Here is a 25,630-nt window from a genome sequence, read left to right as displayed (position 1 = left end):
GCGCCCAGTCTGAGCCCAGAGAAGAAAGGAAAGGTGTGGACTGGAGCTGACTGAGGATGTGAAAACGATGAGAATTGTTCTCACAGCGGCTTGTCCCAAGCCCACTGCTGGGTTCCTCCGGGGCAGCTGGTATCCTTTTGCCTCCGTGTCGTGTCACTATCAGTCGAGTGCGTTGGCAGCCTACGTGTAAGTAAGACTCTGTATACTGGGCTAATCCTAGGCTAACCCCGGCTGGGTTGATTCGAGTCTAGGCCTGACTGCCGTAACAAAGAGAGACCCGAAAGAGGGGCATACTTCTCTCACCGGCCAGGATGGGAGTGGGCCAGGAATAGGTAGTGCAACTCCAGCATTGTCACGGCTCCTTCCACCTTTCTGCTCTGCTTCCCTGAGTGTGGCTTTCCGCCTCGGGGCTCTCAGTGGCGGCTAGAATTCCAGCCATCACATGACCTTCCTCCAGCAGGGTGGAGAAAGATCTAGAAAGAGGAGACAGCCTTCCCTGCTTTAAGAGGTTTCTGGAAGTCCCACACAACACTTCTACTTGTGTCGTATTGGCCGGATCCAAGCACATGACCTCCATCGGGCTCAGGGGAAGCTGGGCAGTATGATCTCGAAGCAAAGAAGCCAAGTCAGCCCGTTGAAAGTCAGGATTCTGTTCACGTGCAAGAGTAGAGTATGGACACTTGCTGTCTCTGGCACACATGGCTTTCTTCCAGGGGGCCCAAAGTCATGGGCCTCTCCCCCGGAGAGGATGGGAGTGGCTGGTGAGGTCCCTGTGAGTTGAAGCTAAAGCTTGAAATGTCCTGCTCAGGGCATCCATCCCCTTCTAACCACTTTCCTGGGCAATTCATGCAATTATCCCAAGCACTTGGGGTCGGTGTCCCCTCCATCAATCAGACCATGGGCTTGGAATTTTGCTGCCCGGAGTGGTTTCATGGGAGACAGCTGAATGTCTGAGCTGAATGTCTTCTGGAACACAAGAATGGTTGTCCTGGCCGGGCACAGTGACTCACCCCTGTAATCTCAGCACTTTGGGAGGACTGCTTGAGCCCAGGAGTTTGAGACCAGCCTGGGCAACTTTGCGGAACCTCGCCTCTACAAAATAAATAAGTAAGCCAGGTATGGTGGCACATGCCTGTATTTCCAGCTGCTCAGTAGACTGAGGCAGAAGGATAGCCTGAGCCCGAGAGTTCAAGGCTGCAGTGAGCCATGGTGGCGCCACCACACTCCAGCCTGGGCAACACAGCGAGACCCCAACTCACAAAAGGGGAAATCCCAGACCTGCATTTAATCCCAACTTCCCAGGTTTCCAACTGTGGGAACTTGGACACATTTCCTAATCTCCCTGAGCCTCAGTTCTGTCATCTGGGCAACAGGGCTCACCAGGACTCCTACCTCACTAGATTGTCAGGGGAGAATCTGGTAGAATGACACACATGGCGCCTGGCACAGCTTGAGGGCTCCAACGCAAGTTCGCTGTTTGTTTCAAAATGGGGAGGAAGATCTCATCTGGACATAAGGAGGGCCTTTCTCTAGGAGAGAGCTGTCACAATGAGCTATTGTAATTATTCATTGGAGGGAGGCCACATGGAAGGTGGGGTAAGACATGGGTTCAAATCTTGCCCCTGACATTTGCTGGCTGTTGAATTTCCGCCAGGGACTTCATCTGTCTGAGCTTCCATTTCCTCATCTATAAAACGGGAATATTAATACCTACATGATCAGGTTTTTGCAGATTTACCTCATCCATCCATTCATTCATTCAGTGGTGTGCCAGGTGTTCTTTTAGACCCTGGCACAGTGAACGATTCAGACAAAAATCCCAGTTATTTCAGGTTATGAGAGTTGCTATGAAAAAAACAAAGCCAGTCAGAGAGGAAGTAGAATGACTATGAGATTGTTTATTTACCTGTGGTGGCCAAGGAGGGCCTTCCTACAGAGGTGATATTTGAACTGAGACCTAAATAGTAAGGAGGAGCTGGCCATAGGAACATCAGTGGGAAAAGCATTCCAGGAAGGTGGAACAGTAAGTGCAAAGGCCCTGAGGTAGCAACATTTGGCAAGCAAGGCTGAAGCAGGGTGAGAGAAGAGGAAAGGAAGAAGAACACGGTCATGGGAGTGGATGTTGGAGTGTCTCTGGGCCACATATACCCTGTGCAGAACATGCTACATGCCTGGAAATTATTATTATTATTATTATTATTATTATTTTGTAGAGATGGGGTCTCACTATGCCCAGGCTGGTCTTGAATTCCTGGCTTCAAGTAACCCTCCCTCCTCAGCCTCCCAAAGTCCTGGGGTTATAGGCCTTGAGCTACTGCCCTGGCCCTGTATCCTTAGCCAACACATTCCAGTGCTTCCTCCTCCTGGATCTAGCACATTCATTCATTTTCACATTTCATTTATTCTGCCTTTTGCCTTTGTCTAATGAATAAATGAAGACAGGCTTATTGTACAAGAGAGTAGATGAAAATTCATGTTACAGAATCTTCCTGATAATTCCAACTCTTTCGTGGCCAACTTCTCATCAGCCCTGATGAGATCATCATTATTTTTACCCCTGTGTTGTCGCTGTCAGAGGACCCGGACCATAAGGAGTTGTCTTGACGGGAGTGTCTGCACCGCAGATCCCACCTCCAAACCACTGTGTCTTTGCCAGAATTTTTGGAGGCCACCTGTCCTCGTCTGAGAGGACCAGTTAGGTTAAAGCCAGAGGATAGAACCTCTAGTCCAATTCAACCAGATGTGAAAGCCGGAAGAGCTACATGACGCTACGGTAACGAGCCAACCCACCATCTCTCGGCTTCGCACATTCAAGTCTGTGGGTGGGGAACTCGCACCCACTCCTAAACACCTCGGCCCGCATCTACACGGAGCTGGCCGGCAGACAGCTGCCCCCTCACCGGCCACCCAGGGACACAGAGGCCCCCGGTGTGCCCAGGAAGAAGACGGGACCAGATGCGATCGAGGAGGGCTCCCCAGCCCCGACATGTGCCCCTCTGGGCCGTCCTCCTCCTGCGCGGCTATCTGGCATCTAGCTGTTCATTCATGGACCAGACAGCAGAACACCGCCATTTCTTATCTTTTTGCAGTTAAAAAACTGGAAATGCCAGCCACTTCTTCCCACACCCCGGTGCATCCCACTGTGCCCACGCCCACGTCTGGGACCGTCTTCTTAGCCTGCCGTGCAGCATTTTACAGGCTTCAAAGGCCTTACTGCATCCCCCTGAGGGAAGTCAAGGCCTCACTGCTGAGGGAGGGAGCGGTGCGTGTCATTTCTGGTCTTGGGCATTTAACTGCGGGTGTGAGGCATCCCTGTGACCCATCCTCTGCCTTGCCAGGAGTGGAAGCCACATACTGAGAGGGTAGAGCCATGAGGTCCCTGAGTCACTGCATGAAAGGGAACAGTGCTGGAACCCCCCCCCCCCCTGGATATTGCATGAGGAGGACCAGAGACGTGAGGACACGTGCCCAAGGATACCCAGCCAGAATTAAAATCAAGTCTCCCGACTCCCAACGTGTCCAGGTCACCTCAATGTGATCTCTGGTGAAACTAGACTGCTACATGAGAAAGGTCTCTTGTGAAGCCACCCAGAAGCCTCTTTCTAAATGTATGGTGGATATCAACGAGTAATTCTGGCAACTGTCATGAAAGTCCACGCTCAGAGCCTCCGTTCTGACATTAGCCAGCATGGCCCAATCCTGGCCACTCCAGACTCACATAATCAGCTTCCATGAACAGCCAGGCCCTGTCGCCAAGCCCTCCCCGCTTTACTCTCCCTACTCCTTCCCGCTGGCTCGGGGCAAGGGGACTGGCTTGTGGCTGGCAGAACCCATGGACACTGTCCTTGTCTAGCATTTCCTGTGCTCCTTATTGCTAATTCAATGCCCCGCTCTCAGCAGCGGCGTGACCCATGCCGTTTGTCACGGTTAAGCCTGGTAGTTCCTCCCACACCTACTCACGTCCCAGCAAATCCAGGGGATTGGCAGTCGCTCAGGCAGGACGGACATTGTCCCACACTTCTCCCCTGCAGAGACAGGTCTCCTCGTCACTTCCCCCCTCTTCAGGGATCAGGGCTGGTCCCTTCTCCTCCCTTCCCGTTGTACTCAGGGGAGGCAAGAGGTGGTGACTTCACCAGCTCCCAGAACTCCTGCCTTTGGAAGGAAGAGGTGACCCAACCCAGGCCTTGTTGGGAAGAGACGGTTCAAGGGAAGGCATAAGTTAGAAACCATAAACCAGACCCCGGGATGCTGGGAGTTGAGGAAGGTCCCAGGTATTAGGAGCAGGAGGAGGAGGGGGAGGAGAAGGAGGAGAAGGAGGAAAGAGGAAGGGGGAAGGAGGAACCGGAGAAGAAGAAGAGGAGGAGGAGGAAGAAGAAGGGCTTCAGGGTCTGGTAGACCTGGATTTATACTCTGCCTCTGCTACTTTCTTTCTTTCTTTCTTTCTTTCTTTCTTTTTTTTGAGTTGGAGTCTCACTCTGTCGCCCAGACTGGAGTGCAGTAGCCGCTCCCGTCCATCGCAGCCTCGACCTGCTGGGATCCGGCGATCCTTCTGCCTCAGCCTTCCAAGTAGCCAGAACTACAGGCATGCGCTACCACGCCTGGCTGATTTTTTAATTTATTGTAGAGATGAGGTCTTGCTGCCCAGGCGGGTCTCGAACCCGTGGGCTCAGGCAATCCACTCACCTCAGCCTCCCAAGGCGTGGGATTATAGGCTGAGCCACCGAACCTGGCTGCTACTTTCTTAATGATCACTTTGGGCATTTGTTCTCTAAGCCTCAGTTTCCCCAATTACAAAATGGGGGAAGGCACAGCACAGCCCGTAGGATTGTTACCGGGATGAAATGAGAGCCTTTGTTCCATAAACATTTATTGAGCACCCTACTGTGTGCTCTGAGGATTCAAGACTGGGAAAAACCGGAAGCCCACGTTGCCTGCAGTCTTGGCCTTTATTGCAAGATTGCTGTAATGTCATGAAAGGAAGGACATGGTGGTCCAGGATTTGACTTGGCCAGGAAGGTCAGGGAAGGCATCCCTGAGGAGGTGATGCTTGAGCTAGGAAGGAGGAGGTAACCAGGCAGAGAGAAGCAGGGAACAAGACAAGGCTGGCGAGTCAGATGGGATGTAGACTAAGCGGCTGTAACCCTGAGACCCCAAAATATGGCATCTTAAATGAGGTGGGTGTTATGAGGTAGGCCAGGAGCCGGCAAAATGTTTCTGCAACGGGCCGCCTAGGGCTGGGATTAGCTTCCATCTCAGACCCAAGATGGCTGCTCCAGCTCTGCCATCACATCTGCCTCCCAGCCAGCAAGGTGGAGGAAAAGGGGGCAGGGCTTGCATTATTTCTGCATTGGCCAGCCATAACCACATGCCCAGGCCTAACTTCAGGGGAAGCTGGGAAATGTAGTCCTTATCCTGGGCAGCCCTGTGTCCCACTAAAACTCTGTGATGATGGAAGGCAGAACAGTGACACCCGGGGCATCCAGCGGTCTGTGCCGCCGGGGGCCGGTGTGGCTTTGGGGAGACCAGAAGGAAGCTCGTCTGCGGAGGTCCTGCCGGGAGTTGATGGTGGCCTGGGGCATGGTGGGGCGTGTCCAGGTGGAGAGACGGAACTGATCCAGAGATGTTTGTGCGCTGGACTTGATCAGACCTGGCAGTGGGTTGGCTGTTGGCAGGGACCTGACAGATCCCTCAAGGAGAGGGGGCCTGTGGCAGAGCCCCGAATGCTCTTCCCTCCACTCTGCCTGGTTGCCTCCTCCTCCCTCCTAGTTCAAGCATCACCTCCTCAGGGAAGCCTTCCCTTACCATCCTGACCGAGCCAAATCCTGGAGCGCCCATGCCCTGCCCCGGGGTGGCTGCTCCTCAGCCCCGGCCAGTGGTCGCCATGGGAGATGCAGGCTGAGCATCTGATTTTCCAAGAGAACCTGAAAATCTGGGTTTTTATGGGAAACTTCCCAATTACGGAACTTGGGCAACCACATTAAAAAAAGATGTCTCAGCAGCGAGTCCTCTGGGTTATACGAGCTCCTGCAGCCCTGCAGGAGCTCGGCCCCCCCTTTCCACCTTTCTGACCATTTTCTTGCCACGGTGGAGGCGCCTCTCTTCAGCCTGGGCTGTCCGAGCATGAGCTCCCTGGATCCTGGTCCTTCCGTGCCCACGAGTGCCCCCTGCAGGCCCCGGACTCCAGTGTCTCCCCAACCCCGGCCGGCGGCCCCTGCCTAGAGGGGCAGGCTGCAAAACCATCAGCCTGCTCCCAATCCCCTTAATCGGATCTGCACCAGTGACCCTTCTAATTAAAACTCCCCAGCTGTAATCCCCCCTTAAAGCTAGGGGAAGCGGAAGCACCATAAAAGGAGGGAGAGGGTTGCTGGTCCGGAAGCCTCCGCCTCACGTCCTTGAAAACGCCTGGGAAAACCCGCAGCCGGGGGATCGAGGCCCAGGTCCGCCGCTTGTACTGTGCAAGACTCTGGAAACGTCTCTGGTTCTCTGAGCCTCCATTTCATGTATCTGCCTGTTCATCGACTGCACAGGGAGGACCCCCTCTGTGCCAGGCACTGTTTCGGGGGCTGGGGACACAGCAGACCCAGCCGGGGCCCTCAGGAAGCTGACACTTGAGGAGAAAAGTGTCAGAGAGGAAAAAACGATTTCAGCCCAGGGACACCAGCGCTGGGATGGGTGGAGCTCGGGGCTGTGGGAGCTGGAGGCTTCACAGAGCAAGTGGTCCCTCGGCCGGGCCCCAGATGGGTAGGGGAGCCAGGAGACCTGGGTTGGAGGTACTAGGAAGGGCCCTCCAGGCAGAGGGAACAGCCTGGGCAAGGGTCCGGAGGTGTGGCTATCCATCGTGGGGCAGCTTGGGAATGTGTGGGGTTTCCCCAGGATCTAGTGTGGATATGCAGCGGGAAACAGGAAAGCTGGTCTGGGCTGAAAGGAAAGGTGGGGTTTTTCTTTTTTCGTTTTTTGTTTGTTAAGGCGGGGTCTCCCTCTGTCATCCAGGCTGGAGGGCAGTGGCACCCCACAGCTCACTGCAGCCTCAACCTCCTGGGCTCAGATGTCCTTCCACCTCAGCCTCTTGAGTAGCCGGGATTACAGGCACATACACCCAACTAGTTTTTGGTTTTTTTCATTTTTCATAGAGATGAGGTCTCGTCGTGTTACCCAGGCTGGTCTCAAACTCCCGGGCTCAAGCAATCCCCCCACCTTGGCCTCCCAAAAGGCTGGGGTTAGAGGCATGAGCCACCGCACCTGGCCGAAAAGTGGTCTTAATATAAAATCCAGATACCTCTGTTGTGCCTTGCCGGGCCCTCTTGCCTTTTGGACCGTGTCTCTTCCCACTCTCCTCTTTGCTCCTGCAGCCCCAGCCCCACTGAGCTTCTCTCTATTGCCTGATACGCCAAGCTCATTGGACCTAAGGGCCTTTTGCATGCTGTGCCTTCTGCCTGGAGCATCAGATTGTCCCCTGCTCCTTCTCATCTAAAGTTCAGCAACCAGGCACCTTCTAAGACAGCCTGCCCTGACCACCCAACCTCTGGACTTTCCTACCAATCCCCCTGGTTTGTTTTTTCCAATAACACACAGCACATGACACCCTATGACATCACCATGCTCTTTTTCTGGTTTATGTTTGTTTGTTTCTTGTCTGCCTCCCCTACTAGCTCGGTGGAGCCAGGGAAATTATCTCTTTTTTTTTGGCAGAAGTAAGTTTTACTTATCTAATTGTCTTAAATGTAGGTGTATTAAAACCTCCAATCCAGACAGAAATTGGCTTATTGAATAATAAAAAAACATAATCCAACTGTATGCTGTCTACAAGAGTCCCAGGTTAGATTTAAAGACATAAATAGTTTGAAAGTTAAAGGATGAAAAAATGTATTACATGAAAATAATAACCAATTCTTATTCATATTGCATTCCCAGCAATCAGCACACCACTTAGTAAATGCTCAATAAACACATGTCCCTTAAATGCAAAGGAATCAGCACTAGGTTCTCCCCCTAGGAGAACCTAGGGGCCATGCAGGGTTTACAGCAGGACTGTGGCTTGCTGGGATTCCTGCGGCCTGTCAGCATGGTTGTGGGGACTGAAAGCCACAGCTGTCACTGGACAGCAAAGCAACTTCCTCTATAACTTGATTGAGGCGTATTTTACATATCCATAATGCATGCGTCTCCAGCTGCGACTGGATGCTTTTTAGTACATTTTACCAAGTTGTGCAACCATCACCCTGAATCAGTTTTAGAGCATTTTCATCCCACTGGGATCCCTCACGCCCATTAACTATTAATCCCTGTCCCTGCCCTGGAAACCAGTTATCTACTTTCTGTCTCCGCAGATTTGGCTTATCTGGACATTTCATACAAACGGAACCCTATAATGCGTGGCTTTTAGCATCTGCCTTCTTTCACTTAGCTTCCTGTCTCCATGCATTCATGTGGCGTCATGTTTTATGGACGGAGAATATTCCATTGTATGGATGACCGCGCTTTGTTGATGCAGTCATCAGCGGACGGGCGCAGGGGCCGTTTGCGTTTCTTGACGGTGATGGACACCCACGCGTGAGGAGTGGTTTGCAAGCCCCAGACACAGGTGCTGCTCCCGGCTTGCCAAAGCCCAAGCGGCGCCCCACAGCCTTGACCGCCATGGTCTTTGTGATGCGAGGGAGTCGCTCCTGTCCCTCCTTGAGTCTTCCCACCATTCCAGAGAGGACCTCGAGCACTTTTCTGCATGGACGTCCCATGCCTTGCCCACATTCCTGGGAGAGCAGGGATGTGTGCAGAGGCCACGATCCAGTCTATGGGGTCCCCTGTGATCGCCCACGAGAGAGCCCATGATTTGGATGAGGAGGGCCAGGCTCCAGCTCTCCTGACTCCACCCTGGGGATTCCCCTCTACCCGTCTCCTCTCCCGGAGAGCCAAAGCCCCTCCAGACAGGTGGGCTCGGTCCAGACAGGTGGGCTCCATGAACCACAGCCTCCTCACAGGGAATTTGCGGACAGCCTCTCGGCCCCTGTGCTGGCTCCTGCCTCTGCTCCTTGGGTTCCTGGAGTTCTGCCCAAACCCAGCTGGGCTCAGATCCCAGAAAAGCAGCGGCCCTGTCAGGGCCTGAGCTGGGGCCGGGGAACTGCAGATGGTGGCGGGTCCCTACTCCTGGAATCCATCCCAGAGGCCTTATCAACACTGTCCACCTGAGTTCAAATGCTGTTCCGAGGATGTCTGCTCCCCCAGCCAGTCCCCGGGGTCCACAGACCTAGCCCTGGCCTTCCAGAAGCAACCAGTCCAGGGGTGGGGGACTGGGGGCAGACAGTGTGTCACCAACTAACGATTTTGTCATGATGTATATTAAGTGGCCGTTCCATGGCCAGTGCCCAATTATTACCATCCCCATTTTAGAGAAATGGACATGGAGGTGACTTGTCCGAGGCTGCACAGCTGCAGAGCAGTGACCACAGGACTCAAACCCAAGTCCGAGGCCAGCTTATAAATAAATGTAAATCCACGGAGTCATAAAAACAATGAAAGTTAAGAGCTGCTCTGCCGCGAGCCAAGGGCCTTGCGAACTCTGAATTCTCATTGCAGTGTTGCAGTGACCCCCATCTTGCAGATGGGGAAACTGAGGCGCAGAGGGTTGAACTCTGGTCAGGAAGTTTCCCGGGTGGGAAGTGTGGCCCTGACCCGAGGGCTTCCGTGGGTCTTGTAGGTGGGGGCAGAGATTCCCCCCACCAACCCTGCATTAGGGTACATGCTATTCGATGTGTGTGTGCACAGAGAGGGGGCCCTGATGACACTCCTCACCCAACCCAAGACCCTCCTTTTCTCCTCCCCTAGGCATCCTGGGCTGAGGGGAGAGGGGAGGGAGGACACGTTCTCAGGTACAAAGGGGATTCCCGCCATAGAATAACAGGCCACAAGGACTGCACAATAGCTGGGTGCATAATTCATGTGTCTGTCTGTCAGCAGAACATCAGTTATGGGGCCTCGCCTGGAGCGTCTGGGGGTTAGAAACTGGAGCAGGCTTCCCCTGCCAGCCTCGGGGGAAGCAGGACCTCCCAGCTCTTAAAGGGACAGACTCCCCAGGAACCTGCCCGGCTCCTGCAGGCACCCTCTGGCCTGCAGTCGAGAGTCAGGAGCAGCCCCCGTGCCCCCCCCCCGGGCTCAGCCTACTGTCTGCCCTGTAAGATCTGACGCACTCTGTCCCCCAGCTGGTGAGGGGCGACTGGTGGCATATCGTGGGGTGTCTCAGCCTCGGTACATTTGGGGCTGGATAATTCTTTGCTGTAGGGGCCGTCCTGTGCACGGTAAGACATTTATAGCATCCCTGACCTCCACCCACTCGATGCCAGGAGCACCCCTCTCCCCAGCCGTAACAACCAGACTTCTAAGTGTCAAACAAGGAAACTCGAGGCGGGAGGATCACTTGAGCCCAGGAGTTCGATACCACCCTGGGCAACAGAGCAAGACCTCATCTCTATCAAAAAAATTAACCGAGTGAGCCGGGCTCGGTGGCTCAGCCTGTAATCCCAGTGGATTGCCTGAGCCCACAGGTTCGAGACCAGCTCGGGCAACTTGGCAAGACCTCACTTCTACAATAAATCTAAAATCAGCCGAGTGTGGTGGTGCACGCCTGTAGTCCCAGCTACTCAGGAGACTTAGGCAGAAGGGTCACCTCAGCCCAGGAAGTCGAGGTTGGTGGTAAGCCAGGATTGTGCCACTGCACTCCAGCTTGGGCTACAAGAGTAAGACCCTGAGTCAAAGATGAATAAATCCATACATGATGAATTAGAGTTCGTTGGACAGAGGACACAAGGCTCGGACATGCAGGATTGACCAACAATAGCACGTGGCTAGAAAAGTGTGAAGTTTGGGAACCCGTGGCAGGAGAGGCCAGAGAGAGGGGTCAGAGTCAAAATGAGAGGGACTTGATCACCGTGTGTCCTTATGGGGGGTTTACAGCAGGAGCAGAGAGCTCCCCACCCGCCCACGCAGCAACTGGGCTTTCTTATAGGACACAGCGGAGAGTCTCAGAACAAGGGCCAGAAGCAAAGACCAGCCTGGCCACCCGAGGCTTGGTGGTGTGGGCTGACGGGGAGGTGTGGGCTAAGAGATTTCCCCAGTGGTATGGCGCTGGCACCGATTAGACATTCGCTGTGTGCTGCTGGATGCCATCCTCAGTACTTGGCCTGCATTAGCACATTTCATCTTCAGAGCAGCTCTCTGAAATACTGTTATCATCCCATTTTGCAGGTGAGAAACTGAGGCTTAGAGGTGTTAAATAACTTGCTTGAAGTAAGGAAATGGTAGAGCTGGGGTTTGAACCTGAAACAAGCTGACACCAGAGCCCGAGCTCCTAAGGGCTGCCCTCTGCATCCCGTTCCAATCTTCCCGGGGCCACCCACTCCTTCCCTCTGCTTCTTCCCTTCCTGCTCTGGCTCCTCTTGAAGGTTTAGCTTTCTTTGGTGTTTTTGTGTCATCTCTGTCCCCTTGACTTGGGAGACACTTGCCTGTGGCTTGGGTTTATTGTGGCCATTTTATTCAGGAGTTCACTCTCCCATAACCCACTCTCTCTGGATCCCTCAGCTCCATTTTTTAACCAGGCTGATGGAGCCCAATGTACAGATGGACTCAGCTTGGATTTTCTGTCCAGCCCTGGTCCAATCAGCGGCAGCCAAGGTCCAATGATACAAGTATGGTGACCAGGACCCCACTTCCACCAGGGCAGGGAAAGAGAAAGAGCCAGTCTGCAGAAGGAAGATGTAGGAAGCCCAGTAGACAGGTGAAGGAGTTTCGGTTTTGTCCTGCGGGTCCTGGAGCTTTGTCAAGCTGAGTGTCATGTGACTGGATTTGTGTTTTTGAAGAAAGACCCTCAGAGCAGTGTATTATGTCGACTTGCTTTTCAGCAGATCAACCTCAATTTTTAATTTCAACAAATAGCCATTGAGCCCTTTCTCTGGGTCAAGTCCTCTTCTTGACTAGGGGACTCAGGGGTGGCTAAACCAAGGTCCTTACCCTCCACAAGTTCATAGTTCCAATCAGAGGTTAGCATGGGGACAGGATGCCTGTGACTCCCTGGAAATTACCTGCAAGATCTCGTGTGTTGGGGTATTTTCTAGCAAGAGTCCTTAACTTTCATCTGATTTTTAATGCAGCCTTAAGAGCTCATGCTCTGGGGTCAGACAGACCTGGGTTAAAATTTTGGATCTTCCACTTACTAGCTGGGGAAGCCCAAGTTTCCTCATTTGTTCAATGGAGTTAATAATACTGAAGGGGTTATTGTAAGAATGATGTGAGCCATTGTAAGAATGTAAGAATGATGACGTGCCTAGTACACGGAGAACACTCAGGAAAGGGTAGGTATTGTTGAGATCATGATATCATTGCTGTGACAGCAGCGCCCACCCCATAACAGTTCTGAGCCACTGGTCTGGATCAGAAAGTCAGCAAACCACAGCCCACAGGTCAAATTCAGTTGGCGGCCTGTTTTTGTAAGCAAAGTTTTATTGAAACACAGCTATGCCCATCCATTTTTGTGCTATCCAAAGTTGCGTACATGCTACAGCTGGAGATTCGAGTGGCTGCAACAGACAATGCCTGGGCTTCAAAGCCTCAAATTGGCCAGGCACAGCGGCTCACTCCTACAATCCCAGCACTTTGAGAGGCCAAGGCAGGAGGATTGCTTGAGCCCAGGAGTTCAAGACCAGTCTGGGCAAAATAGCAAGACCTCGTCTCTTCCCCAAAATAAAAAAAACTAGCCAGGCATGGTAGTGCACACCTATAGTCCCAGCTACTCAGGAGGCTGAGGCGGAAGGATCGCCTGAGCCCAGAAGGTCAAGGCTGCAGTGAGCCATTCGATTGTGCCACTGCACTCCAGCCTGGGCAACAGAAGGAGACGCTGACCACCTCTGCCCCAAAGACTCAAATGGTGACTCTGTGGCCCTTTATAGAAAAGACGTGCTGACACCTGGGTTTGCCGATCAGCTTTCAATAATTTCGTTTCCCTGCACCTCAGTTTCCACCTCTGAGCAGTAAGATTTGAATAAGCCATCTTTTAGCTCCGTCAGTCACTCCGTGAAGGTGCTCTGAGCGTTGAGGGCCGCCCCGCAGACCCGGGCGCCGTGATGGCCGCCCCGCCGGAGGCCAGTGACTAAGCCCGCTCTCTTCTCCTCACAGATCCTGGCCATCATCTCCATCATGTTCATCGTCCTGTCCACCATCGCCCTGTCCCTCAACACGCTGCCCGAGCTGCAGAGCCTGGACGAGTTCGGCCAGACCACAGACAACCCCCAGCTGGCCCACGTGGAGGCCGTGTGCATCGCGTGGTTCACCATGGAGTACCTGCTGCGCTTCCTCTCCTCGCCCAAGAAGTGGAAGTTCTTCAAGGGCCCGCTCAACGCCATCGACCTGCTGGCCATCCTGCCGTACTACGTCACCATCTTCCTCACCGAGTCCAACAAGAGCGTGCTGCAGTTCCAGAACGTGCGCCGCGTGGTCCAGATCTTCCGCATCATGCGCATCCTCCGCATCCTCAAGCTGGCCCGCCACTCCACCGGCCTCCAGTCCCTGGGCTTCACCCTGCGGCGGAGCTACAACGAGCTGGGCCTGCTCATCCTCTTCCTGGCCATGGGCATCATGATCTTCTCCAGCCTCGTCTTCTTTGCCGAGAAGGACGAGGACGACACCAAGTTCAAAAGCATCCCGGCCTCCTTCTGGTGGGCCACCATCACCATGACCACCGTGGGGTACGGGGACATCTACCCCAAGACCCTCCTGGGGAAGATCGTGGGCGGCCTCTGCTGCATCGCGGGCGTCCTGGTGATCGCGCTCCCCATCCCCATCATCGTCAACAACTTCTCCGAGTTCTACAAGGAGCAGAAGAGGCAGGAGAAAGCCATCAAGCGGAGAGAGGCCCTGGAGAGGGCCAAGAGGAACGGCAGCATCGTGTCCATGAACATGAAGGACGCCTTCGCCCGGAGCATCGAGATGATGGACATCGTGGTCGAGAAAAACGGGGAGAGCTTGGGTAAGAAGGACAAGGTCCAGGATAACCACTTGTCTCCCAACAAATGGAAGTGGACGAAGAGGACACTGTCCGAAACCAGCTCAAGCAAGTCCTTTGAAACTAAGGAGCAGGGGTCCCCTGAGAAGGCCAGATCGTCTTCTAGTCCTCAGCACCTGAACGTGCAGCAGTTGGAAGACATGTACAACAAGATGGCCAAGACCCAATCCCAGCCCATCCTCAACACCAAGGAGTCAGCCGCACAGAGCAAGCCAAAGGAAGAACTTGAGATGGACAGCATCCCCAGCCCCGTGGCCCCTCTGCCCACGCGCACAGAGGCGGTCATTGACATGCGCAGTATGTCGAGCATCGATAGCTTCATCAGCTGTGCCACAGACTTCCCCGAAGCCACCCGATTCTCCCACAGCCCTCTGACATCCCTCCCCAGCAAGGCGGGGGGCAGCGCGGCCCCCGAGACGGGCTGGCGGGGAGCTCTGGGCGCCAGTGGCGGCAGACTCGTGGAGGCCAACCCCGCCCCTGGTGCCAGCCATCCGTCTGGCTTCTTCATCGAGAGCCCCAAGAGTTCCATGAAGACCAACAACCCCTTGAAGCTCCGAGCACTTAAAGTCAACTTCTTGGAGGGTGAGCCCAGCCCCCTGCTCCCCGTCCTGGGGGTATACCATGACCCTCTGAGGAACCGGGGGGGCGCCGCGGCTGCCGTCGCCGGACTGGAGTGTGCTGCGCTCTTGGACAGGGCCGTGCGCAGCCCGGAGTCCTCCATCTACACCACAGCCAGTGCGAGGACCCCCTCCCGGTCACCCGAGAAACACACAGCAATAGCGTTCAATTTCGAGGCGGGCATCCACCAGTACATTGACGCGGACACAGACGACGAGGGGCAGCTGCTTTACAGCGTGGACTCCAGCCCTCCCAAAAGCCTCCCTGGGAGCACTAGCCCCAAGTTCAGTGTTGGGACGAGATCGGAGAAGAACCACTTCGAAAGCTCCCCCTTGCCCGCCTCCCCTAAGTTCCTACGGCAGAACTGCATTTACTCCGCGGAAGCATTGACTGGAAAAGGTCCCAGTGGGCAGGAAAAGTGCAGACTTGAGAACCACATCGCCCCCGACGTCCGCGTGCTGCCGGGGGGAGGCGCCCACGGGAGCGCCCGGGATCAGAGCATCTGAACTGCCCCGCCGTGGAGGGGACTTTTGGGAGAGGTCAAAGAGTGGGGCTGTTCGGCCAACCTGCCACAGAGCTCTTCTGCATGAACTCCGAAAGAGAAAGGCCCTGCAGCGGCCCCCGGGGGGAATCAGACTCCTGAGCAAGCTCCCTGAGACCCTGGGAGCCATGGAGTTGGCCAAGCCGCGGGGCACAGCACTTCCTCGTGACGACTCGACCTCCCTCTTGGGGAGATGGCATGAGCAGAACTCACAGCCGCCGCCACCGTTCCAGACATAGCCGTGGCCACCTCCTCCCCGTTCCTCCCTAGGGCTTTCCATCCCAGCCTCTGAGGACGGCGTTTCCGGGCCTCAGAAGGATGCTGGAGCACGTGGCTGGTGGTGAAAGGGCATTTGGACTCACGTGGTACTGGGTGCTGCCCGGCCACCCCTAGGAACACCGGTCCATTGCCTCCTGGACGGATCCCACTGCTGGGAGGCTGCAGGGATTGCTTGTGTCATGGGGGCGTCTCCGCGCCATAAGCCACGATTCCAGCGCGAAACTCTTCCTCGGTTGTCTTCATGGACCAGTATTCCGTAAAACCTGAGATTTTGTTTTGAGATGCCATCAGGGTGAGTCGCGCCACTTGTACTCAATTCTAATTGCCCCCTGGCGATCTGGGAAGGGTTCAGACGGTGGGCACCCGGCCAACCGTGTGAGCTCAGAGAGAGCATGGATTTAGGGTTACAGGAGGAAATGCTTTCTGTACATCGCTAGTGTAGACTCAACAGATATGCAAGTGTCAAATATGCAAAAGTAATAGTTTATTCCAAGAGACTGTGTGTTGCTGAAGAACAGTATAAAAATCTGATTTTTTTTTAACCTGCAAAAATGAAAGGGAAAAAAATACCCCTAAATGAAATGCCCAGTTCAGACTTTGAATACTTCCTGCTTGGCAAGGAAAGTACCTGCTATAATAGAATTTCTTTTTTGTTTCCTGTGGTTTTCAAGCTAAAAAAAAAAAAGTTAAAATAAAAAGCACTTTATGTTTCTCAAAAATAAGTTCTACCAGGGACAGTGTCGACATCTTGCACTTTTAAAACAAGCTCTCGTTCCCGTGGGCTGCTTGTTGGGACTGTAGCTGGCTTGTTGCAACCGGCCTGTTTCCGGCCATGGTGGGGGATCCTCTGCTGGGAACATGTCGGCCACGTCGCAGCCTGTGGGCTCCTCCCTGCCCCTCGAAGCTTCCCCTGGACCCTCGTGGGTCAGCAGGAGTCCCTGGCCTTCCAGTGGGGCCTCTCACGACGTCAAGTGTACAGGAGACATGCACATCTCGGAAGGACGCGGTGACAGTTGGACATTGGGTGTTTTACTCTGTCCTCTTTCTTGTCCACCAGCCGTTGGTGTGTTTTCAGTGTCACTGTCTGTACTAAAAGTTCAACTCTCCTTCCTGCAGCCATCAATGCAGCCGGTACAGACAAAAGCAATAAGTATCTGTGTGCATCGCGAGCAGTTCCGGTGTTTTTCTTGGCGTTGGTCTTTCTGTCCTAGTTTGACGACCTGGCATTGTCCTGCCTGCTTTTAACCTAGCAGCATGGTGTTGTTAGCCATTCCTCAGTACCGTGACATTGGGCTGAACCACGGATTCATACAATGCTATGGTGTTGGCTCATCTGTCAGTAAGATGACATGTTATCGGTCTGCCTGTCTCTAGTACGATGGCACAATGTTGTCCCCTTAATATAACAGTGATGGATGATGTCCCAAGTACAGGAGTGTAGGTCTGCTATCCTCAAGACAGTAATAGGCATATGTCTTCCTGATGGAACAAAGATGCGGTGTCGGTTCACCTCTTCTTAATATAATCTGTGCTGGTCTGCCTGTTAGTACAGCGGCATGATCCACCTGTCAGGCCACCAAGATCATGGAATTGTCTGCCCGCCCTCCGTCCAGTGGTGTGAGGTGGGGCCGCCTGCCAGGGTATGATGACATGGGGTCATTCCACCACCCTTAAAAACACGTAGTCTGTGCTGCACACGAACACCATTCATACCACTTCTCAGCCTCTCCAGGGACTGTGAACCCCCGCACAAGAGGGTGCAGTATTGTTCTTTGCTGTGTTAACAAAGAAAATGAGAACTTGACCCTTCCTAGGTATCTCCAGAGTGTCCGCGCAGCTGAAGCCAAGGAACTTAGGGTCAGGGAGGGCGTGAGACGTCCTGTGCCAGGGGGCACACCAGAGAGAGGACACGGTGGCACCTCCGAAGTACTTTGCCAAGCACACAGTCTGGGCCCGGGGCCTCTTGAGGGATGACTGTGACACAGCTCTCCGCCAGCTATCTCACGTGTCTCTTCCGTTTTCATCACCATTAAACGTCCACCATCAGCACAAATGTGAAAATTCAGGGAAAACAAACACATGCTTTTTGATAAAAGTAAACAGTTGTGATTTCCGATTCAGATATTTTTAGAGCTGATGCTATCTGTAAAAATTAATGATGATAATAATAATAATATAGTCTATTTTACATATCAGGAAAGTGAACATGTTTAAATATAGCCATATATATCGAGAAGGAACTTACCACCCCTTCTTCAAATCAAGGCATTTCATTTGTCGGTTAAAGCAGAGAGACGTGTCCAGATTGGAAATGATTTTTCTTTCTTTTTCTTTCTTTCTTTTTTTTTTTTTGAAACTAATAACCAATTGGTGCAGCTCTTCTCGTAACCAAAGGCCCTTTCTGCCTTGTGTGGTCACGTAGGACCTGGCCCTTCCCTCCCTGTGTGTTTTGTCTGACCTTAAAGTAGCATTTTATTGAGTCACTTTTGAAGGCCTAATTCAGAAGTATCATTAAGAACCTACCTGTTCCGGCGTCACAGCCAGAGTCCTATAGAGTTCTTATAGAAACAGAATAATTGAAATTCAGCATATACTATGCTTAGAAAGTATTCCGTTTGAGTTTGGGTTGTTCTGTTCTGTTTTGGTTTTCTCTTTCATTTGTGTGTGTATGTATTGTGGGAATATGGCTTTTCCTCTGTGCGCGATTCAAAATAGAATATTGCAAAGTTTTCCCAGCCCCTCCCCCACCCGCCCAAGAGGAACAAGCCCAGATTTTAACACACGTACACCCAACCTGTACCTGCGTACTTGGGTGGACATGCACTGGGAAATCTACCTGAGGGACTCCACAGAGAAGTTGACTCAATAGACAGCCTTGGGAGAGCAGACAAACGTGGCGGTTTGGAGGCACGTGCGGCTTTAACTCGGTGGCTCCATTTCCCACTCACCCCTGAACCCATGTGAGCAGGAAGACACAAGTGAGCCCACACCGAGGGAACGAGGGGCTGGAGGTGCACAGATGCCGGGCGCCGTGGCGAATTTCGTGAAACTCTTCGAGAGCCCAGCTGAACTTGAGTTCCGACTTCCACCATTGCCAGAAAGGGCTAAGGACCAGGTAGCTCCGTGTCCCGATCACACAAGGGAGAATCTGTGACCAGCGCTGGGAGAGCGGGGTAAGCCCTGGAGGAGATCATTCATTCACCTTTTTATCTTGGGGTAAAAGAAAACAACAAGACTTTGGTGCAGTAGATTTCTCAGTGCCTTCTTTAGGAATTCTATCTTAAGCACACTTTAAGGGGAAGGAAAAAAAGAGAGAGAACATTTGTTCCCATGAAGTCCCTTTCTCAAAACAATTTGGGGATCGAGAAGGAAGAAGAAAAGTAAGACGGAAAAACAACAGAACCGGGAGCAGGCCACTTCCTTCCAACCCGCCCCGCTCACCCCTGAGAATTGCTGGTGATACAAGCCTTCCCAGATGAACTCCCAACTTCTCCACCGTGTCTTGGTCACCGTAGCCTCGTCTCTGCCCTTTCTCCTAATAAGATCCAAGTTTCTAAGGAGAAAAAAAACAGTATTCTCTTCTGTAAACTGTAATGTATTGTTGATATTTGTAACTATTGTATATTTCTGTCTTGCTCTAGTCACGGCTGGAGTGTCGAGCCCATGGACGAGGGAATATTTAAAATTCACACGGACAAGGGCCACAAAAGCCAGGTCTGTCTGTCTCTCTCTCTCTCTCTCTCTCTCTCTCTCTCTCTCTCTCCTTTTCTTATTTCTCTGCCAACTAGTCTCAAGTCACATAACCCCAGGCTTTTTTTCAGCCTCAAGTCCAGTAACTTTGAATCAAAGGAGGACACAGCAAAAGCTCCCAGAACTTGCTCCTTCGGGAAAGGACTTTTTCTGTAGCTATGAAGCGGGCAGGAGGAAGACGGGGACTCCCCTGAGACCCCAGCAGGACAATGGAACTCTCCCAGCCCCGAGCTGACATTTCCCTCCCATCACCGCTTATAGGACGGCATCCAACGCTTTCACGTCACTCCACCTGGGCCACCCAAACCAACCCTGGCTACACCCAGAAATAAGAGTTACCTCTGTACTTTGTGTTGCCATTTTTCTGGCTCTAGAAGTATCTGATGTGCGACTACGTCGCAGGATGTCTGTACATCTCAGAGTAGTCTATTTTTCTGTTCAGATAAAAATATATATATATATATGTATTTTTAGCAAATTTATAATAGGGCAACTGAGTCTAATTTCTCCTTTTGTAATACAGATGACTATCTTAGGAGTTTCATGTTGGTCGTTATCGTAGCTGATATTTTCTGGTCTTTTTCCTGTTCTTTCATCCTCTCCTGGGCTGTTTCCTTTTCTTCATGCTGATTCTGATTTCTTGGGGCGGGGAAAGACTCTGGGGTCTGACTTCCTCGTGTGGGTCTCTCCTGTCACTAGGCCTAGTGTCTGCCAACGCCACTTCTTTCCTCATTCATTCTGTGCGTTTCTCCAATTCATTGTTCTTGAGAATTCAGGGCATGAATGCGGGAGCGAAACCAAGGGGGAGCAGAGCTGCAGATGGCCCTCAAAATCAGGCTGGAGTGTGGGCTGGCTTCACTCTCATCCCACGCCCCTCCCGGGATCTGAAGGGACGAGTTTTCTCGTCCCCAGAGATCTTGGATCCAAACATCTCATGCAAGCATACTGCTCACTGGTGTTTCTGAGATCAGAACACATGTAAGTCCCTCTCGGCTGGGCTGTTCCTGGGGCCGGCCCTCTGTAGACCTGTGACGTCAGTCAGATCTGAGAAGCTTGGAAGGGCATGCTAGGCTCAGATCTCATCAACTTTTTACCAGTTCTTCATTTCAGTCCATCTCTCCACGGCTTCACCAAAAACCAGTGGCCAGACACCCCTGCGGCTGAGCCCGGAGGGGAGATGTCCCCAGAATCTGTCCACTCCTCTTCTGGCCCCATCCCACCTGCTCAGCTCCGGAGAGCAGGAGACTGGCAGAGACAGTGGAACTCTTCACCTGTCCGAGCCTTGGGGAGTTTCTGGACTGTCCCAATCATTAACTTCACGAGGCGGTTTTCAGCCTTGGATGGGCAGAGGGTCTCTCGCTAAGCAGGATCTTCAGCAGAAAGTGATTCTCCGTCACCTCATGTGGGAAGATGAGGAAAGGGCAGCTGATCTCCACCTTGCTGCCTGGGGGTTTCAAGGGTCCCTGTTGGCTGTGGGCTGTGGGCTCTGCCCAGAATCAAAGATCTGAGCCAGACCAGGACCCCCAGATGGCAGTGAGCCTTCCCACTGGACGTCACCCAAGGGGAAGCCCACCCAAACACAAATTCATTATTCTTATCAAAGTTCCCCTGCCCCAAATTCCTGGTAATCTGGTTTAAACCAGAAACAAATAAAACAGACAAGATTTTTTTTTAACTTGTTCACAAGGGCAGCAACAACAACAAAAATTGTCTCCCAGAGTTTCCCAGGTCTGGTGCCCAGATAAGCAGACACCCCTGCCTGTGGCTGTTTCCATCGAGAAAGAGGTTATCTAGTTGGGGCTTCCATCCATTGTCCCTGATTTTAATCGTCTCCTGGCATTTCTCCTGAACGTCTCCAAATGCCAGCTTGAATTTGGAAGGGGCTCTTCTCCTCCAACCCTCACTCTCCTATTCCTCCCTCCAAAGAGTCTGAAAAGACTTCCTAAAGGCCGGCCAGGATGGGGTGGCGGGGGGGCAGCGCCCCTGAAGAGGAAGACCCCCGGCTGCCGAGGGTTGCGGGCACGTCTCTCAGAGTTTCTTTTGCATGAGAGGGACAAGGCGGTCAGGTTCAGTACATATGAAGGAAGCCCTTCTGATGGGCAGGGTTGTGGGACCACGGCCCCATGCCCTGGAGGGTCCTGAGCTCCCTATGTCGCAAGTGTTTAAGGAGAGGCTGGATAGTGCACAAAATGGCGTGGCTGAGGGGTCCTGCCATGGTGTGGAGACGGGGTTGAACGATGGAAACTTGCCTTCTGCGTTTCTTGGTGTGCGTGTGTGCATGTGTGTTTGTGTGTGGGGGGGGGTTGAACTTTCTTCGCCCAGGCTCAAGCCCCTGAGGCAAAAGCATGTAGCACAATGAGCAGGAATGCAACTTAAGGCTTTGGAGCTGTAGGAGGGGATGACCAGGAAGCAAGGGGATGATAGGACTCCCTGCTTCCTCCTGGCTTCCTGTCTTGAAAAATTTTAATGATGCTCTCAGCCACCCCATCCAGCCTATCCCCAGTGGCCTAACAGACACCACACCAGGTTGAGACTCGTGCCACCCTGCCCCAGACCAGCCAAGGAGCAACCCACGAGGTCCCCCGCCCCTGGCTGGCCGTCTCACGGTGCTTCTGCCCTTCCACCCAGCCCTGTGCCCACAAGGCTTTCCATACAAAAGGCGTAACTATCTGTCACCTACTAGCTGCCCCCCCCCCCCAGGGAACACCTGTCCAGGTGATAGCAAATGGCACCATCCCAAAGGGACTTTTTATTCTGGGAAACAAAGCAGGAGATCGCTTTCGAGAACCTGGGAAGTCCCCACCCATGAAGTAGATCCAGAAAGACCAAAGGAGAGAGACAGCCTCCACCCGGTTCCACAGCAGAGCAAGACTTTGGCCGCCTCCAGGCTGGACTCCCACTCTCCTGTGGCCTTCTTCCCAGGTCAGCCCGGACCCTGCGTTCTCCAAGGGAAGCATCTGACGGCAGAGATTTGGGGATGGTGGGTTTGGAGGAGGCGGGGCGACCACCTCAGCATGAACCCAAGTCCAGGTGGTCTCAGATGGTTTCCTTACAAAGTTGGACAGGATGGTGCATGCAGATGGGTAGATGGAGCAGCTGCCCAACTCCAAAATCAGAACCAAACAAAAGCCAGTCTCCAAGATCCACCCCTGTCCCCTTGAGGCTCTGCCCTGCAGAAATAGCCCAAGTTGCTGTTAACACAAGGCCGCAATCATAGAACGGTTCACACAAATGTAGGGAACTCCCAAGTCTGTCCCTGTAGGGCCATACAGGGATCACTCCCTGCTGCCTGCTGCCTTGAACTGAACAGATTTGGAAAAAAGATGCCCGAGAACTCCAACTTCTCCACGGCCTGGCTCACGCTGGGAGCTTCACCAGGGCTTGGGGCTCCCTCTCAGAGGAGCTAGACATCTAAGTGCTGGGTGTGCCCTCAGGGGTGGGGACAGGGACGGTCATCAGCCCCCAGGCTGGGCAGCTGGTGCCTTTGTTCTCTAGATCTATCTTGACTTCAGTCCAAAGGGAAGGGCTGGAAACCCCATTTTCTCTGAGAACTCAAGGTTATCCCCAACATATGCCCTTGACGGATAGTGGTCACCCAGCCTGTGTTCTTCTGAGCGAGTGATGTGCGAATGATTGACCTGAGTGAGTGATTGGGGAGTGAATGTATGGGTGAATAGGGGAGTTGGTGAGTTTCTACCTAACTGGGAAGGGGCAGAAATGGGGGGCCGTCTCCCACTGAAGCCCATAACTGTCCCTCCATGCCATCCGTTCTTTGACTCAACCAGGGCCAAGGTGATGTCCAAATTTGAAGCTTGCAGGCCCCAGGCTGAGAAGGGCCACAGCCCTCTCAGAGACACTTCCAGGGGCCCCATGGGGCAGCCTGGCCTCCTGCTTTTGTATTTCTCGGCCTTATGTTCTAGTTAGGCTCACACATAGCCCACAGGGAGACCACCAAGTGGTTTTCCAGCGGCCTAAGCCAAGCGTCTGAAGTCAGGGTTTCCCCTGGTATGGGACGTGCCGGGGCAGGAATGTGGGAGCCGACATCTGGAAACTGGATTGCATTCCCTGAGCCGCAGGAGTCTGGCTGGGACGAAAACCAGCCTGTCCTCCAGCCCTGAGAGCCAATGGCCTCCTTCCTGAGCCCCAAGCCTGCCATGATAGCATGCACCCAGACACCATCAGCTCAGACTCTGTCTCTCCCAGGAATGCATGGTGTGAGGTAGGGCTTTACTGCCAGCAAAGCCAGGATGATCACCCCACCCTTGATGGGGCCAAGCCAATCACATTAGCCATAAATGACCAATGTCCTAATCCGCTCTTTTCTCGGGGCGTGTTCATGGGTCCTGTTCATCTCTAGTCAGTTGACGTCTCTAGTCCTTCCTATAAAAGTGAAAACGAGCATTGCGCATATGCGTGCAAACACACACACGCACACACACACACGGAAACCAAACAACAAAAAATCCCAGTGTCTTTTTATGCATGTGGTGAGATGAAATTGTGATCCTTGTGTGACCTCCAGCTGCTGTCCTGTCTTGTAAAATATGTCCAAATGTTTAAGAATTTCTAAGCAAATGGTCCCTTAAGAAGTCTGCAGAGTTCAATAAAAGGTCTGGAGAAAACAAGCTTAGTGGCTTTTGTTTTATTTTCTGGAGGGCACAGGGAGGTGAGGTGTGAAGGGCTGTAAAGGGGGCTTGAATCTGGGAGCCCGGGGACCTGGAAGGGCAGCAATGCCTTTTTCTCTTCCCCTGGAAGAGGAAGGGCATAAAAATGCAACTGGCGTGTCACTGCCGATCAGTGCCGCATTCATGGATCAAAGCCCCAACTCTGATCATTTGGTTCTCATGCCACCTATGCCTGGGTGTCCCTCACTTATCAAAATGTCTCATGTTAGGATAAGCTCAAATGCCGACAGGTGCTAAGCAGGTAACATAAATGAGTAAAGCAACTTAGCTAAGGGACATAAGGGAATGGTGGTGAGTGTGGCAAACAGGAGAACACACACCATGTCTAGAGGGGTGGACGCTATTCATCTCCAGCAGGTTGTTAGCCCGCAGGGGTTCAGGCCCAGCAATACCAGATCTTTTTAAGAGCTGTCAGAAATCTGGATTTTTATGGGAAATATCTGAACTTTTAAGTGTTAGCAACGAATTCCAAATTTTTAGCCCTGCACTGGCCAAACGAAACACATCTATGGACAAACCACAGTCCCAGGCAACCCTTTTGTGGTCTCTGCTTTGGCTGATAGTAGGCATCAATTTCTGTGTACATTATCTATTGCTGAGTAGCAAATCGTCCCCAAATTAACAACCCGAAGCTTATTATCCCATTACTTTTGAGGGTCAGGAATTCAGGAGCACCTTTAGCTGGGTGGTTGTGGCTGGGGATTTCTCATAAGGTTGCAATCAAGACCCTGGCTTGACTGGGATGGGAGATCAGCTTCCAAGGTGGCTCGGGACAGCTTTGTTCCTTGTGGCTATTGGTGGCAGGCCTCAGCTGTTCGCCATGCAGACCTCTCCACGGGGCTCTTGACCATCCTCACAGCCTGGAAGCCGGCTTCCCCAGAGCGAGAGTTCCGAGAGAGGGAGAGGAGGGCAGACACCGCAGAGCCTCTTGCCACCCAGTCTTGTAAGTCGGACACCGTCGCTTCCACCAAATTCTGTTTGTTAGCAGCAAGTCACTGAACCCAGCTCACGTTCAGAGGGGAATTCTATTTCTTCAGGGAAAAGGACCAAAGATTTGGTGACCATATTTTAGTTTGGTGACATTTCATGCCGAGACGGAGTTGAGGCTGATCTCACCCTCCTAAGTGGATTAACGCAGGAACAGAAAACCAAATGCCGCATGTTCTCACTTATAAGTGGGAGCTGAACACTGGGTGCAGCCAGTCATGAAGAGAGGGACCGTGGACACTGGGACCCCTAAGGAGGGGGAGGGAGGCGGACAAGTGTTGAAACACTACACCTTGGGTTCTACGTTCACTCTCTGGGTGGTGTGTAGATTAGCCGGGCTCGGTGCTTCAACCTATAATCCCGCGCCTTGGGAGGCTGAGGTGAGTGGATTGCCTGAGCCCGCGAGTTCGAGACCCACCTGGGCAGCTTGGTGAGACCTCATCTCTACAATAAATCAAAAAATTAGCCGGACGTGGTAGTGTGTGCCTGTAGTTCCAGCTACTCGGAAGGCGGAGGCGGAAGGATCGCCGGAGCCCAGCAGGTCGAGGCTGCGGTGGCCGGGAGCGGCCACTGCACTCCAGTCTGGGCGACGGAGTGAGACTCCAACTCAAAAAAAAACAACAAAAAAAAAGCAAAATCAAAAACAAAAAGAAGTCCAGACCTCACCATCCCACAGTATCCCCATGCAACAAACCTGTGTGTGCACCCAGAATCTAAAATCTAAAA

General features: G+C 52.9%; 1 protein-coding gene across 1 annotated transcript in view; it reads left to right on the top strand.

Annotated features, from left to right (window-relative positions):
• KCNB1 (potassium voltage-gated channel subfamily B member 1) overlaps nt 1-23,857 on the top strand; it is a 111,789-nt gene extending 87,932 nt beyond the window's left edge. Inside the window, exon 2 of the mRNA XM_008061946.2 lies at nt 13,159-23,857. Coding sequence (XP_008060137.2) covers nt 13,159-15,168 — 2,010 coding nt within the window. The 3' untranslated portion in view covers nt 15,169-23,857. The remainder of the gene's footprint in view (nt 1-13,158) is intronic.
• The last annotated feature ends 1,773 nt before the right edge of the window (nt 23,858-25,630 follow it).

The sequence above is a fragment of the Carlito syrichta genome, unplaced genomic scaffold (genome assembly GCF_000164805.1).
Source record: "Carlito syrichta isolate Samal-C Ts95f unplaced genomic scaffold, Tarsius_syrichta-2.0.1 Scaffold305642, whole genome shotgun sequence".
Classification (NCBI taxonomy): domain Eukaryota; kingdom Metazoa; phylum Chordata; class Mammalia; order Primates; family Tarsiidae; genus Carlito; species Carlito syrichta.
This window is presented reverse-complemented; position numbering and strand designations above follow the sequence as displayed.